The following is a 17531-nucleotide window of genomic DNA, read 5'->3' on the forward strand; positions in this document are numbered from 1 at the left end:
GTATTTTTCATTTTATCATACCTTAATTATACATTTGATTTCCTTTGTGCGATTTCTTTCGATAGTCTCTCAAATTATTTCTAAAACACACATTTGTTAGTCTTTTAATATTTTTATTTATTGTTTATTTTCATCATGTAGAATAATATTTCGATATATTCTATCTAATTATTTGTTATTTTATAACTCACTATTAATCATACTGTAATTTTTTCCACTTTAATTGTATAAATAACTTTTATTTACTACAATATAAAAATTTAATGTAATTGCTATGAATATTTTTTTGTCACTATCCAACATATATTGAAGTTCAAAAGATACAAAATCTATGTCAAAATTTTATTATTATGTTTATTATTTGTTCTTTGTGTCATTTTGATCAAGTGATGTATTATAACTTTTATTAGTGTATAAAAAAGAGATTCATTATAATTTAAAAAATTGAAGTAAACAAACATTTAAAATATATTTTAATTTGAATATTTGTTTTCCTTTTATTATTATGTTTATTATTTATTCTTTGTGTCATTTTGATCAAGTGATATATTATAACTTTTATTAGTGTATAAAAAAGATATTCATTAGAATTTAAAAAATTGAAGTAAACAAACATTTAAAATATATTTTAATTTAAATATTTGTTTTCCTTTTATATTTTTTTGAAATATTTTTTAATTTTATCAACTAAGTTCATCAATGTTGTAGTTTGCAAATTTAACAAATGTTTTGGTTCACATGAAATTTTATTTGGTATTCTAATATAAAATGTAAACAATTATAATTTATTTTAAGGTATTTGGCATCGAAGAAAATCCTCCTAATATTGAATATTTCATAATATTATGTTTTCTTTACCGTAATTTTTTTTCTTTTATAAAAATTAATATTGAAGTAGTTAGAACACGGGTACGGGTATGGGTACGAGATTATACCCGTTACCCGGTGGGGATGGGGATGGGAAAAAAGTTTGATACCCGTTGGGTTTGGGTATGGGGATGGGGATGAATTTTTTATGCGGGGATGGGTATGGGATAGCGAAACCCGTCCCCGCCCCGCCCCGTTGCCATCCCTACAATAGACGTCATATGTACATTTAAATCGGAGTTGTCATTTAAATATACAATTTTTATTTTTATTTTTATTTTTTATACCTTTTATTTTGAGTGAAGTTGTAACCGAAGCATACAACTTCAATTTTTATCATATGTTTTACAATGTGTTTTATCTTTTTGCCAATGACGTATTTCTTAAAATTAAAAGATTGTATTAATTATTTAATTGATGAATGTAAATTTAAAAATTAAAATATATTTTTCATATTTGTTTCAAAACATTTATATATATAATAATAATAATAATTAAAAAAACTAATAATGCCATATAAATTTTAATAATTAAATATTAATAAATAAATAAAATTGTTATATAAAAAGTTAAAAATAAAAATAACCTTTAAAGATTAAAAAGAATTATAAATTTTTAACTTTAATTTATTAGTCAAAATATTAAAAAATATTTCTAAAATAAAAAGAATTATATAACAATTTAAAATTTTTTAAAAATTCATTATCAAATTATTAAAAAATATTAAAATAAAAAACGTGTTTGTATAAAAGTTGAAAAAACATAAAAAACAAAAAAATAAATCATATTTCAAAATACTATTTCTTTCTTTCTATTTAGTCTAAAATTGTGAAAAACACAAATTATTTTTATTTTAAAGACGTATTATTAAAACCAGGACTTGTCGATTTACGTAATTCTTTAAAAGTTTACTCATTTTAATAAATTTGTAAAAAAAAAAAAAAAACTAATTACAGCCATTTGAGACTAGAACTGATAGATAGACTTTATATAGAACAATGAAAATGAATATTACATAGCATACTGGAATGCATTGAACCGGTGCAAAATAAATATGTAAATAGTTATTTATAATGGATATTACTTCTATTACTTGGGTTCCTCCATGCTTATGGGATTCACAAGTAATGCAAAAATGTCATCCTTCCATAGTTTTACGTCTGTGTATTTATCTTCGAAGTTTTCATAGGCAAGTTCAGTTATGCGAGCTCCATTAAGAATACAATCAAGCATGGCTGTAGGAACATGGTCTAACTTCAAATACTCTTCATTTATAACCTTCCACAAATCTTCAATCTCTTTTTCAATCAATTTGTAAGCATCTTCCTGTGAAATCTCATATTGTTTCATGCAACATTCAACTGCTGAAACCACGTTCATTCTTTGTTGTTCAAACTACGAGTAATCAAAGCAAATCCAAAACATCAACCACCATTAGATATAGGACACATATGAAAACCAAAGTGGATATGATTGGGCAATAATAGAGATTTAATAAAGTATTGGTTCAAAATTAATATCAAATGGCTTATCATGAATTATAAGTAAATTTAACCACTTTCCATAATTAGAAATAACAGTTCAAATATATTTTTCAATTAATTGATTTGTTTCCTACGGCTTTTTTTTTTATGGTATCAAATTCTAATGAGTTTTAAAATTAAATAATATTACAATCAATTAACACACATGTTAAAATATATTGTACCTTATGCGAGCATATGTCATTCCCAAGTCTGCCAATAAGTGAAACAGCTTCGATGATTGCTGGATTACTCAAAATCCAATCAATTTGAGTTGAAAATTTTGTTAGAAGAAGAAATGACGTTATCATAAGAGGGTATGTAGAAGATATAACTCCATTATCCTTATATTCTTCATATGTTGGAACACATATCTCTTCACTCCATTTTGCTTCAGTCAAGTACGCTCGTGCCAAGTTATAAAACTGCAAGTAAAATAACCTGAATATATATGATCAAGTAAACGATGCAAACCCTGATTATTTCACCAATTTAAAAGTATATGAATGAAAAACCTACAGCTTCTTTAACACATTGCACTATTATGCTTGATTTTTCACTCTCTAAGGTACTCAACCTTACTTCATCACACACTTCTACAATTGCATTAAACACTACTTTCATGCTATCTGGAAGAGATTGAATGGAACTATTATCCCATCTGAAAATCATACAAACAAAAGAAGGATTATGAAGGAATACTTAAGAACTACAAATTTATGAGTGTGAAAGATTTCAAATCATTAATTTTTCCACTGTAGTATAGCATGATATAAGATTGGTCGATCATATAATTTGAATTAAGATAAACCTCTGAATTGCTTGTGTGAGGAGTTCAAGTTCTTGTATTGTGCCGTAGGCATCATAAGTATCATCTAGAAGAGAGATACACACAATCAATTTGCTAGTTATCTTTCTTGGAATACTATATTCAGTTTCATAAGACATGGCAATTGGCCATAAATAGCACTCTACTGCCCTTTCTCTTGCGTAAGGGACCTTTGTCGCAAATTCTGAGTCTTTCCACCATCTGTATAAACAAAAAACACAGCTATAATGTCATATTCATAGTTGATTGCTTAATAACAAGTTTTGTTATAACTGAATATCATGAATGCATATACTACTTTTGATTGTGAACAATCCAATATGTCAAGGCAAAAAACCTTTCTTAGTTCTTCATATCAAAATTGTTTATTCTAAAAGTACATGGTTATTTATCTGCACTTACTTGGTGATACTTCCAACTTCTATTTTGTGCAATTTCTGCAGCATATTGAAATCTACTTTGGAAAATAAAAGAAGAACTTGGCAGTGGGAAGGATTTTGTTCATAGAAGGAAATGTAACGTTTGGCCTCCAACCTAGGAACTCCCTTGTGAAGTGGTTTCCTTAAGCAATGACTTATTTGTGCAGCAAAGGATGCACTCATTTGATCAATCAAGGATTTGAGATGAATGTGTGTGAAATCAAGTGCTTCATCTAATATATCTTCCCCGTGAATCCTTAGCTGTGAAGCTTCAAACAAACTCCACAATCCTTGTACATCTTTGGCAATGTTTTGATCAAAGTCTCCTTTGTTGTTCTTGAATTTGTTGAATATATCTATTAGAATTCACCCACACATATGAGTTATATGGGATTTTAATCAATAATCTATGTATATAATAAGGTTCATGAATGTTAGATTTCTTGGGGACAAAGATGTTACATACCTGACGAAATATGATACCCTCTTTGCCTGAGCAAACGAAATAGTAACGCCATATAGTGAAGACAACCTTCCTCTATTATGACATTATCATTTGTAGATGAGTTGTAGATTTGTTCTAATGCTTCATCAATTTCATGTTGAAAATGATAAGATATACCCAAACGTTGCAATGAATCAATGAAATTTAGTTTTTGTAAGATACTATTGTTTGAAGATAGAAACATCTTCTTCACTTCTTCCTTTCGCGTTTGAAATTGTTGCTTCATATTGTCATCGATTTCCTGCATTCTCAGTTGCAAGAAATAAGTTTTTGTAGTGAATATGTAATGGAAAGAGGTATGAACGTGTGGATAATGTTAAACCTATATACTAAGCTTACACACTGAAAAAATAAAACAATTGATGTAAGAGGATTTTCTATCTTTCTAAAACTTTTCGTAAGACATTTATTGATCTTAAGTAGGCTGTAATGGTTAAAATTGATTTAATCATGCATTCACATTTAAAAAAAAATATAGTTTAAAAAATGTCTTGAATACTACTTAGAAAGCTTTAAACACTTTGATCGTCATTATAATGTGAATAAACAATTGGACTGTGTTCATATAAATACACATGTGAATGATTGTCATCTTCACTGATGTTATTTTTCATAGAAGTGTTTTAGATATGTTCCAACACTTGGTTGATGTCTTACTCGAAATGATAGGATATCTACACTGAAACGTTAATTAATTTGCAGGAAGTTAGGTAAAGCAGAAAGCACAAATACTGAAAAAAAGAGTAGAAAGTAATGTTTCAATCATCAACTAATCAAATTAAGTTACACTAGAATGCATATTTCTTAGTTACTTCTACCCAAATACTCATCCAATATAAGTCAACTTAACAAGGTTCTCCACCGTCTCTACTCACTACACTATTTTTCAGTTTAAACAACACTTAAAAAAATTGCCTAAATTAAAATGACAGTGGCCTTAAGTTTAGACAACAGTTTTTCAATTATGACTATTGCTCAAAGACAAAAGTTTTGGATACCAATTATTGGATTGAGTGTTTATCACTAAACCAAAAATTATCGCTAATAATTAGGGTGTAATTTCTTTCTATAAAAAATTGTAGCAATCAAAGTGGCATGATTTGATTAGAACTTATATGCCTATCCTCCGTCACAAAACAATTTTATATATTTGTGACATTTTCTATGATTAGGTAACAATTTTATACATGTAGATTAGTTTGGTGTGTGTGGTATAAAGTAAAAAATGGTAACTATCTTCTTTTTCATTTATTTGAAAGTATATATATTGTAAGTCCAGCTTTGAAAAAAAACCGCTGTAATTTGTTTGTAAAGAGAAAAACTGCTGAACCCTGTATAATTTTTTTATTACATATTTGTCTGATGCACAGGAACTAGCTAGACTAAACCAATATCACTAAAATTTAACAAACTATAACAAATAATACGTATGTAAATGGATAAAGTAAAAAATTGGAAATGCAAAAATAACATATAGTACTGCTGAATGATACTGAAGGAAAGTATCGCCCCAAAAGCTAGGAGAAAAATTTGCACAAGGTCGCGTGATGTGAGGTGGTGCATGTTTAGCCGAAAGCTGAAGAGAGGAAGGTGTAAGAGACATGCTAATTTTCTTTCAAAGGTTTTCTTCTCCTGATTTATGAAAAGATGAATGGTTTGGGCCAAGGCTAGGTTATATATATATATTAATGAATTAATTTATAGTTTTTGGTGTTTGGTGTTATAGATATATAAGAAAAATGATAATTGCGGATGACTCTGATCCAACTGAAGAATAATGAGAAAGTTGTTGGTATGTCATTGTAAGATTGTGTAAGGACAATATTGTGATTATAATACTATCATTTTTCGCATCACTAATTTTATCAAAATGCAAATACTTCGTAAGCTCCACTTTATATAATCACATATAACCCTACATTCTTTTTTATCTGTAACTTGTTACTTTTTATATTTTCTATTACCTCAAGTAGCTATTATCTTTATTATAATAAAAAATAAAGTCTTTGTTTTTCTATTATATACCTTCCAATGATGTAGATTACAAATAGTTTTCAATTCTTTGATGTTGAGAATTTGTATCAAAAGTATTTAAATTACGTGCTTAATTGTGTGGATCGTCTCATTCAAATTCGATGGCTTGATAAATATTCAAATGTCAGTATTTTTTCTTCTAAAAAATGAAAAAATAGATTAATAATTTTTTAATAAAAATGAATTGTAGTTTTATCATCAAATGGTCGAAAAATAAATAAGAAAAATCCTAACCGAAAAAAATAATATTATTTATTCAGCATTGATTAATTATTTTCTTTGAAACAAAAATAATTAAAAAAAAGGATACATGCATGATTTTCATTAAGCCACAAAACTAAAACAAAATAAAAAATTATAAAAATTATCATCACACAATTAATGTTGATAAACAATAAAAAATAAAAATTAAAGAAAATAAAAATGAATTTATTTTCATAAAAAAATATTTTAAATTTTAAATTTTAAATTTATAAAAAAAAAAGTGTTAAACTTTTTATTTTGTGATTTAGACAGCGAATCCATGAACGTGCAATACATTCCAAAAGGAATACAAATACTTCCTTTCAGTGCATGACAGGGTTTTTCCATCAATTCTATTTTATGCCTAAAGGAGATTTGGATGATGGTTTTCAAATATTGGTTTTATTCATTAATATATACATCTCTTTTTCACTACAAAGAAGGCTTTCAATGTCAATAATTTCACGTCATCAATAATTTTTAATAATTATTAAGTGTAATATTTCTTTCAAGGATAATTTATATTAATATTGATTTTTTGAAATAAACATAGTGATAATTACTAAAGTATGAGTTAACAATAAAAAATTATTGAAAAAAAATATAAGATAAATTGTTAAGAAATTCACTTTATGTCAAACTCAATCTTAAAAGACCAAATCTTAAAAGACCAAATAAAGTTCACACTCATTTATATACTAATACTTCCAACATATTCCAGTTATGTACATTTCGTATTTGAGATTAGAGTACAACTCAATAACAATTAGAACAATAGATTAATTAAAAAAGAAAAAAAAAAAACCTTTGTTAGGAATCACATTTCTAATAGTATGGAAGAAATGTTTCTCGATGACGACTTTTACTGATATGATCACGTGTACTCTAAATTTCTTTTAAGTTTTTTCTACTATTATTCTATTCATTGTTTGTTTAAAACTTGGGTAAGTTATTCATGTGTAAGTACTCATATTATTCATTTCTTTTGATATTTTCAATCTTACATGTGTCATTGATAAAAATCCTTGTGTTAACTTTTATATATTGTGGATAAGTCTGCTATGACATCATAACAAATTCATGAAAATCAGAAAGAAAAGCAAAATAAGAGAGCTTTCAGTTAGAAGAAGAAACTTTGTTTGATTCAATTTTTCTATATATTGCATCTGCCTGTATGCAAATGGCGAATATTTATACACAAAGAAAAGAAGGAAAATGAACCAATACTTGATAGAAAACAGAAACAACCCAATGCCAAGAAAAAAAAAAGCCCAAAAGAAAAACCTAAAATCGACTTCAAGTCGCTGGAGATGTTATAGTCAATCACTAAAGACATTAGTTGTTTTAGAACTTTCACAATTTTGTTTTTAAAAGATGTTTTAAGAAAAATGTATATTTTAAATTACCATTAACATTGACTCATAAGTTCATAACCGATATAAGATGAATAAGCATTCTGAAACAAAAATGAATGAAGTAATATATAAAACACTTAAATTTTGAGAACAACTATTTAAGAGGGTAAAAAATCTTAAAAAGACTAAAAAAATTTAGCATATAAACAAAATGAAGTAATACGTAGAAGACATTTCTTTCTTTTTGGGCTATATATCATCCCATCATACAATTTAAAATAATGTTATCCTTCGCATCAAGTTTTTTAGAAAGAGATAAAAAGATTGTAATTCTAAGTGTCTCTGGTAAAAAAAGAAAAGAAGTCACTGAGAGAGAATAAAGTAAAAGAAAAGAGTAACACCAATGTATGTCGTGCAAATGTGTCGAGAAGGAAATATTTGATTTGGAATTTTCTTCTTTACTATCAGATCAGTCTATTTATTATCATGTATCACGTGAGACTCAATATAAATACTTATGAAAGAGATTAAATGAATTGTTTGAATCTGAAAATTCTTTGAACAAGACATTCCTTAATATGAAACTAGTAAACTTGAAATACATTGATGGTTCCTTGGTGGCTAAACACTTGAGTAATTTTTAGATTATGATGAATCAGTTGATCACTATAGAGATTGTGTTAGATGGTGAGTTATACTAACATTATGTTGCTTAACTCATTATCAGAAAGTTGGGATACATAAGTACTATCTCTAAGTAACTTTGCTCCTGATAGGAAACCAACTTTTGACATGGTCAAAGATATATAACCTCTTAAATGACAAAACTAAGACGAAAGGTATAACAATCAGGTTATCTCCTCTACTTAAAATGAAGCTTTAGTCACAGATTTAAGAGAAAAAAATATGTATAGAACTTTTTAGATTTTAATAACCATTCTCAAAGGTTTAATGATCGTAGTAAGTCAAGAGGGAAATCAGGGCCAAAGAAAGACATCACACATTTCCATTGTAATAAAATGGGACATGTGATTAAAGAGTGCAAGATCCTCAAGTGAGAGAGGTCAAGAGACATAAGAAATAATAACAATAGAAGAGTAGATAAAGGTAAAATTACTAGTGTAGTTGTGTTTGATGGTGAAGTTTGTTATTGTTCATGTAGATGACTCTATTAATCTCATTAGCAAGGAACATGAATGGATTATTGATTTCACTATCTTATTTCATGTTACACCACTTGGAGAACTCTGGTTGGAGACTAATACTAGTCATTAGCATTTGAAGAATGTCAGTCACATCCCTAATATTTGCCTCAACTTAATCTCTATACAAGAACTTGATGAAGATGGTTATCATAATTCCTTTGGTGATGGAAAATGGAAGTGCACTAAAGGAAAAATTGTGGTAGAAAAAGCAAAGAAGCAAAATATTTTATTGGACATCAATAAAGTTATCTATACTTCAAGTGAATGCAATTGAGGATTGTTCCATAGAACTATAACATAAACAATGTGGTTACTTGAGTGAAAGGGATTTGCTACAATTTCAAGATAAGGGTTGTTTTTTTTTTAAATGTTCATCTCTCGAAACTTGTACTGCTTAGCATTTATATGCAAAAAAAATCACATATCCTAGATTTAATTCACACTGATGTTTACACTATGGATGCTAAATCAATTAGTGATTGCTCTTATTTTGTCACTCATAGATGACCATTTTAGAAAGGTTTAGGCTTTTTGTTTTGAAATCAAAATACAATGTACTTGATGCGTTTATGCATTTACATGCAAGTGTTGAAAGAGAAACAAAGAAGTTGTTGAAATGTGTTAGAGCAGATAAAGATGGTAAATATAGTGGTCATTTTGTGCATTACTACAAGGAGCATGGCATCAAGTTTGAAAAGACAGTTCCAAAGACAATTGGGGTTGTAGAGAGAATGAACCCCACAATTAATGATAGAATTATATACATGGTCTCTCATGCAAATTGTTAAAGCTTTTCGGGCTGGGCATTCAGAACTGTAGTAGATTTGATTAACCTTTCTCCTTTTATTCCTCTTGATGGTGATGTCTTTGTGAGGGCGTGGAAGGGGAAAGACGTTTCCTATAGTCATTTGATAGTATTTGGCTGCAAAGCATTAATTCACATCTCTAGAGATAAAAGATCTTAGTTTGGTGGAAAGTGTAAACATTGTATTTTTCTTATTATGGTCATGATGATTTTTATTATAGATTTTGGGATTCAATTGATAAAAATATTGTTAGAAGCTTGGATATTATTTTTCTTTAGGATTAAACCATTGAAAATATTGACAAAGAGAAGTCAATATAGGTTACTCATGGGTGCTTTGTGTTGAGCCAAAACCTCCTTCTAGATTGTTGATCATAGGAAGATGTGAATGTAAATTGGATGATGTAGTTGATACCCCTGAGACACAAGTTAATTAGACAACTAAACTAGCTCCTTTTGAACCAACTATAGAGCCTCTCTTGAGAAAATCTGCTAGAGAGATACTAGTTGAGGAAAGCCTAATCATTGCATTTTTTTTTAAGAAATTTTTTAATAAACAATTTATTATTCTCTAACTTTATGTTAATACATGTTGATTATCGATCATGATATGAATGAGATTCAAAGTCTGCATTTATGAAGAGATTTAAACATTCATAGAGATAATTAGTGAGATTCCATATACATACAGATAACAAAGATCTTTTTTTTTATCAACAATTGTGAAGTGTTAGTATTTTGTTAATAGATGGAGTTGAACTTACAACTTTTTTCACTTTCCCTTCAAACCAACCTTATACCTTCCAAATACTTGTGAGCGGAGTTAAATCCAAAACTTTTCTTATTTTCCTTTTCATTTTTATTATTAAGTCACCTTGTAACTCCTAAATGGCAAAGAAAATAAGTCACCAAACAGAATGAAAAAAGATAAAAGAATAATCAATATATTTTCTAGGAATATGGGAAAAATAAAAATTTGATCTGAATTTTTACTTTTACTTTATTTTTCTTATCTTGTCGGTATGAATTTATTCCGATGTAAGATATTTAGATTAGATTTATTTGGTAGAAGTCAAGGACTTTGTGAAGTAGAAAGCACAAAAAGTAGAAAACAATGTTTTCAATCATCCACTCTACTGTTTCTTTCTGTTTCATTTATATTAATACAATATTATATATTGTACAAATCCAGCTTCGAAGAAAAAGATGCCGCAGTTTGTGAAAAGAAGTTTTAGGCTCTGCTTTCACACTCACCTATTAATGGCTGAACCTTTATAATTTTTTTATTTACATATTTGTACTCATGGTGAATCTGTTGCAAAGGAACTAGCTAGACTAAGCCAATAATCATTAAATTGAACAAACTAATAAATAATAAGAATGTAAGCAGATAAAAGTAAAAAATTGCAAATGCAAAAATAAAAAATAGTACCAGTGAATCTGAATGATAGTGAAGGAAAGTATCTCCCCAAAAGCTTGGAGGAAAATTTGCAGAAGGTCGCGTGATGTAAGGTGCTGCATCTTGAGTCAGAAGAGGAAGAGAGGAAGGTGCAAGAGACATGCTATTTTTCTTTCAAAGCTTTCTTTTCCTGATTTGTGAAAGATGAATAGTTTGATCCAAGTCTAGGATCTATTTAAATGATTTTTGGACATATATGACGACTTTTGAGCATCTAAGAGATAACTCTATTAAAGGTAATACAGAACATCAATATATATATTTTTTTAATTTGTGCTTTTTAATTTCTCCAGACTTAAATTCAAGTTTAAAAGAATTCTCCAAAACATGGATACTAACACTTAACTCCTAATTTTGTAATCTCTAAATTTAATTCAAAACTTAGTATCTTTTTAACAATTTATCTCATGAGACTATATCTCACGATTAAAAATAAGAATTCAAAGCAAAATTACGAACAAGAAGCTGAAATAAAATGAAATTAATGGACACAAATTTTTTTCTAAATACTAACTAATTTTAGTGACAAATTCTTGTTTGTAATTATAATAATCAAATTAGATATCAATCTACAAAACTAAAAATTATTGATTATTATAAAATAGTTACTATTATGAATAAAAAATTATAATTAATCACTAAATTAGTTTTTAAAATTAGCTACCCGTGATTTTGACTATTAAAATATATTAGTCACTAAACATTAGCTATCAAGATTTTGACTATCAAATAAATTAATTTCTAAATTAGTCACTAATTAATTATAATTTTTATTCAAATTATTTTAACAATAAAAAAATTTTAATTTTATAAATTAATATATAAATTAATCACTGTAATAACTAACTATTTTTTTTTAACTCAAAATTATCTTGTAATGCCAAATTACTCAAGAATGAAAAAATGATAAAGTAATTAGACACCACCTTAATCACTAATATACACCAAGACCAGAACAAACACGTGCACTCAATTTTCAATTCTTGACTCTTTAAGATTAAGTGAATTTTCACAAAATCGATATCAAAGGATTTTCAACTGTAGATAAAATCTCTGAACAATTTGTGGATGAAATCAATCTCAGTTCTAATTGTAGTGTGTGAAATAATTCACCATTTTTATATTCAATTGGTCTGAATTCTGTTTTATCAATTTTCAATTCCTAACTCTAACGTGTTTGCCATGCCATGAATTCAATTTGAAAACTACATCTAGCTCCTTCACATTATCCTATCAAATCACGTGGATTCCAATTGCATAAAAATAATTCAATGAGTTAGAAAATTAGATACCAGAAAGATATGATTGAGTGAATAAATAATGATTAATTAAAATATGGCAATTCAAACTTTCATTCATTTAAATAATAGTATAATAATTAATAGTTTCCCGCTTAAAAATATCATATTTTACAAAAAAATATGACCGTTGTTCAATTGTCTTGTAAAAAGTAACAGTTTTAGAAAATTCGCCATATTAATACTAATCTTATTTAAAATTATTGTTAAATGGATGTGTGATCCTTTTATTTTACAGTCTCAAGTAAAATATCAAGAATATATATTGTTTCAAGTGGAAAATCGAACGGTCACTTAAACAAATTTTAAGTTCTTCAAGATTCTTCTTTTGTTTTTTCGGTGTTCATGTTCATCAATTAATCGGTATGTGTTCTGATACTAAAGCTAAATGACTAACTAGTCTGTGTGTGTTTTTCTTAATAAATCCATATACTATTTAATTTGTCAACAAAATTTTGGTTATGTCTGCATGTAGAAAATAAATGTAAAACAATGCAGACATATCCTCTATAAATAACAAAATTAAAACCAAAATTAACCTACACAATAAACACAAGAATAAACAACTTGCTTCTGAAAATCATATACAAATCAAGCAATCGGTGGTCTTCATAACTTTTCAAATTCTCTTCTTTCACTTTTCATCTCAATCCTTAAATAGTACAAAACTACTAGGGATATAACTTACATAGAACTAATTTAATAATGTATAAAATACCTTACAATGAAACAAATAGTTTCTAGTTTTATGAACATTTTTATTGAAAAAATTCATCCAAAAACTGCTTTCTAATCAACCAAGAATGACAACATGTTGTGTTGACATATCATGTCACTTAACTGTGATGTTCGAACTACTACTTACTTTCTCAATTATTGAATTCCATTTTACCTTTAAAATATATCTAAACGAAATTATGTGGGTGACTTTAGACAATTTTAGAGTAACTTTAACAATTTTAAATTTTAGTTATATATGTTACTTTTTATGTTTAATTGTTATTTTTTCGACTTTTAGTAATCACTTTAAATATTCTGTTGGACGGGTAAGATACGGGTAGTAGTTCCTTTGTACTCTATCGTGAATAAATATTTATCAATACCTATACTCAACCCGCATATTGTTTTAATATCCACGGGCATCTGCATATATTTACAAAAGAAAATTTTAATATTTAAAAATATATTTTAATTATAAATTTAAATAAAAATACAAAGCATAATATTTATAAATTTCAAACAAAGTGAAAATAACTCATTTAAATAGTGTTGAATGACAGTTTACAAATAAATAGAGATTTTTTAAAACCAATTGATAAAAAATTAACCCATTCAAGGTAACGCGCTCACCTCCGTCGAAGGTAACGCGCTGGCCGTGGCGTGCGACATGGCCGTGCATTTGCCTCTCCAGAGAGAGCTCTGTCCGTTCAACCTTGCGCCGGTCACATCCACCGCTATTCAGATGGTTTTCGGGGACACCGTGGCCATCGTGCTCATGGAGGCCAGGAATCTCACCAAGGAGGAGTACGCCGCGAACCATCCAGTCGGCAAGATCGGGAAGAGTCTCATCTTCAAGGTCATCTTTCCGTTCCCTTGCATGTACATTTGTTTTCCCCTAATTTGTTGTTGTCTGATTGGAATTTGAATTGCGAATTTGAATTGCAGGTGAAGGATGTGATGAGGAATCAGGACGACCTTCCGATTTGCAGAGAATCGGATTTGATTATGGACCAGCTTGTGGAACTGATGAGTAAAGGATGCAAATGCCTCCTTGTGATCGATGACCGGTACCGTCTGATTGGAACGTTCACCGACAGTGATCTTCGTCGCACTCTCTGAGCCAGTGGGGAAGCCATTTTCAAACTCACTATGGGGAAGATGTGCAACAGGTAACAATCATCATCACATCAATACATGCGTACATACTACCTAGAAAGCTCATAATCAGAACAGAATTTCACAGTAAATGTCATTCACTAGAAACAAATAGGTAAAGAGCAATACTCAGATGTTGTGTTTTCTTCCATTCTAAGAGGAAACTCCAATTTTGATCAGAGAATGGTATCAGTAATACATATCATTCTGCATTCGAGTTATGTTTGATGCTTGGTTGAGGAGAAGAGTATATAACAGTGAGGTTTTTTTATTGATGTTAGGAATCCAAGAATTATTGGCCCGGAGGCTATGGCGGTGGAGGCGATGAAGAAGATGGAGGCACCTTCGTCGCCTGTTCAGTTTTTACCTGTGATAAACGATGAGAATATTTTAATTGGGATTGTGCCTCGGTTCTCACCAAGACCGAGGCAAAAAACTCACATATGGCCTCGGTTTTAACCATAATCGAGGCATAAAATTGGTTCTATGGCTTCGGGTGATAACCGAGGCCAAAAGGTGACATCGCCCCAATATGCCTCGGTTTCAGACCCGAGGCAAAATGTGAAAAATAACTGGGGCAGAAAGCCCTTTCTGCACTGGTGCATATTTCCTACTTGTTCCGAATTTTATCCGCGTATACTAGTGGGTACAGATTTTTTTGACATCTCTACTTATAACCACTTGCTTGGATACTTACATTTTAATCCAAATACAAATGCTTTGTAAGTTCCACCTTCACTATAAAAAATATTATATTAAATTATATATTTTAACAATTAAATATCATCATAAATAAAATATTTGATAATTAAAATAATTATTAAAGTTATATATATATATATATATATATATATATATATATATATATATATATATATATATATATATATATATATATATATATATATATATATATATATATATCAAAAACTCACGAAAAACAAGTGATTTTAACGGAGGTTTGTTTTTACACTATCCAACGTTAAAACCTCTGCTAAATTATTTACTCGGGGTTTCGATTTCTATCGCTAACCACCCATGGAGAATGTGTTTGTTTGAGTTTTTACGAATCTCAGGAAATATCAATCATTAACTAGACTTTTTATCCTTTTGTATTTAGTGGAGGTTTTTAAACCTTTGTTGAGTTTTATGGATTTAAAACCTTAGTTAACAACTTTAAGTTTTGAAATCTCCGTAAAAAAATTATGGATTTTAAAACCTTCATAAAATACCATAAATTTAAGAACCTTCGTAAAATATTATGGGTTTAGAAACCTCCATAAAATATCATAGATTTGAGAATCTCGGTAAAACACTATAGATTTGAAAACCTATGTGAAGTATCAGATTTTAAAAATATTAATATTAATTAGCTATATTCATTTACCGTGTTTATGCATTCTAATGTACTTTTTCAACTGTAATTATTTATATAGTATTTGTTTATGTTTGATGATGTTATACTTAAATAAATATAACACTCATCAAATTAACAAGTTATATATAGATAACTAATTTTAAATTTATACCAAAATATAAAAAATACAAACATTAAAATTCAAATTTTATAGGAAAATCTATCAAAAACTATCATGAAATACTAAAAATGAAAAGGGAACTTGATTCAAGTGAGAAGCTCGTTTAGTTTCTCACGCCTTCTTCTTTTTGATATCATATGATGCATCGGTGGTAACACTCTTGCTCCTCCAAGTGTTTCAGGAAAGTGGGATTAAGAAATGTCTGGAATTCTGATAAGAAGAGATGATTCAGAGCTACCTGTGGATATTGATCTCAAAGAAGATGAAGATGATGTAGGAGGGTTTTGATTAATTTGTTGGGACTGTCCAGTGGAAAATTCTCCATGAAACAAACTCCTAAGTGTTGTTTGAATGTTAACCTGCACATAAAGAAATCAAAATTCAGATCATTATACACCATTGATGGTTAATGGAATATGGCATTACATGTAGTTTCTTACTTTTGATCATGGTATTGAGCAAGTAAATATTTAAATCAGGTTATAATCATACAAAGCAGTAGGCACCCAAATCATACGATGGCAAACAAATGCAAGACCTTTCTGACTCGATTATCCAGATCATACTCTTGATATAGAATTCTAAAGGAAGTATGCGCATGTGCTAGTTTCTAAACTCTGCAGAGTCTAGACACAAGGGGTTATTACCCAATCACACACAAGGTTAATCCTCTAATATTTTAGGCCCAATACGTCCTAAGACTAGGACCTCCTGCCACTCTCACCTAAATCATTATGTTCTATGTGAGCGTGAACGATTATTAGAGTTCAAGATACATTCATTTATCTAGACATCTCCTATATCAAGGTATACACTAACCACACCATCTCCAAGAGTTTCCCTTGAAACTCTTTTACCAACAAAATTCACATGACATCTCAAGCATTCAATTTTCATGCCAATCCACTACCAACCAAACAATTCATGTTTTTCATTTCATACTCAATATAACAAAATCTCATTCTCATTTAATCTCATTCAACATACATGGCATCATACTTCATGCGGTTACAGTAACATACTCTATTATGCAGGCAAACAACCACATCAGAGAATAAAACGGAACTAGAGCACAACCCTTCACCAGTCTCGCTCAGGCGTGAGAGGTTCTCTCGCTCAAGTGAGCCCTTCTCGCCTAGGCGAGAGCTCGAATAGTGGAACAGTGGGTTTCTGTGATTTCTCGCTTAGGCGAGATACCCTCACTTGAGCAAGATTACTCATGAGCGAAGGTGTGTCGCTTGAGCAACAGTTCGAGTAGAAACCAGGGAGAGTTTTTTATGCTCTCGCTTGTGCGAGACTCGCTCGCCTAGGCAAAAACACCAGGTTTTCTCCATTGTTCACGCGTGCAACAATCATAAATTCGTAACCAACAACACTTTAACATTTTCCAGGTAACCACAATTGCACACAAGCATCATAAACACGAAACAAAGCAAAGAAATATGCAGATGTTAGAATTCGTGCACCAATATTTCACAACCAAGAGGGGGTGAATTGGTATTAACAAATTTTGCCCAGTTTTAGCACTTTTGAAATTGTTTTGATAAAAACCTTTGCTTGTTGAATCAATTGAAAT

The 17531-nt window shown here is 29.2% G+C and overlaps 1 protein-coding gene and 1 pseudogene across 2 annotated transcripts; one reads left to right on the forward strand and one right to left on the reverse strand.

The window, feature by feature from the left end:
* Positions 1 to 1826: 1826 nt before the first annotated feature.
* On the reverse strand, positions 1827 to 11346 carry LOC114185022 ((-)-germacrene D synthase-like). Of its 2 annotated transcripts, none has more exons than XM_028072504.1 (7): positions 11218 to 11346; positions 4105 to 4384; positions 3622 to 3994; positions 3202 to 3420; positions 2910 to 3051; positions 2576 to 2815; positions 1827 to 2262 (listed from the first exon to the last, which is right to left on the reverse strand). In XM_028072504.1, the coding sequence occupies exons 1-7, from the start codon at positions 11344 to 11346 to the stop codon at positions 1957 to 1959; spliced, it is 1689 nt and encodes a 562-aa protein (XP_027928305.1). In that variant the 3' UTR covers positions 1827 to 1956. The 2 variants fall into 2 exon arrangements, with proteins under 2 accessions (XP_027928305.1, XP_027928306.1); XM_028072505.1 differs by lacking the exon at positions 11218 to 11346 and adding an exon at positions 5624 to 5800.
* Positions 11347 to 11440: 94 nt separating this feature from the next.
* On the forward strand, positions 11441 to 17110 carry LOC114184697 (annotated as a pseudogene).
* The last annotated feature ends 421 nt before the right edge of the window (positions 17111 to 17531 follow it).

This window comes from Vigna unguiculata, chromosome 5 (genome assembly GCF_004118075.2).
Source record: "Vigna unguiculata cultivar IT97K-499-35 chromosome 5, ASM411807v1, whole genome shotgun sequence".
Taxonomy (NCBI): Eukaryota; Viridiplantae; Streptophyta; class Magnoliopsida; order Fabales; family Fabaceae; genus Vigna; species Vigna unguiculata.

Coding starts and splice junctions, on each gene's coding strand:
- LOC114185022 (XM_028072504.1), bottom strand. CDS start 11,346: ATGTCTCTTGCACCTTCCTCTCTTCCTCTTCTGACTCAAGATGCAGCA. Junction 4,385..11,217: donor ACTATCATTCAGATTCACTG/GTACTATTTTTT, acceptor CTGAGAATGCAG/GAAATCGATGACAATATGAA. Junction 2,263..2,575: donor ATGACATATGCTCGCATAAG/GTACAATATATT, acceptor GATTACTCGTAG/TTTGAACAACAAAGAATGAA.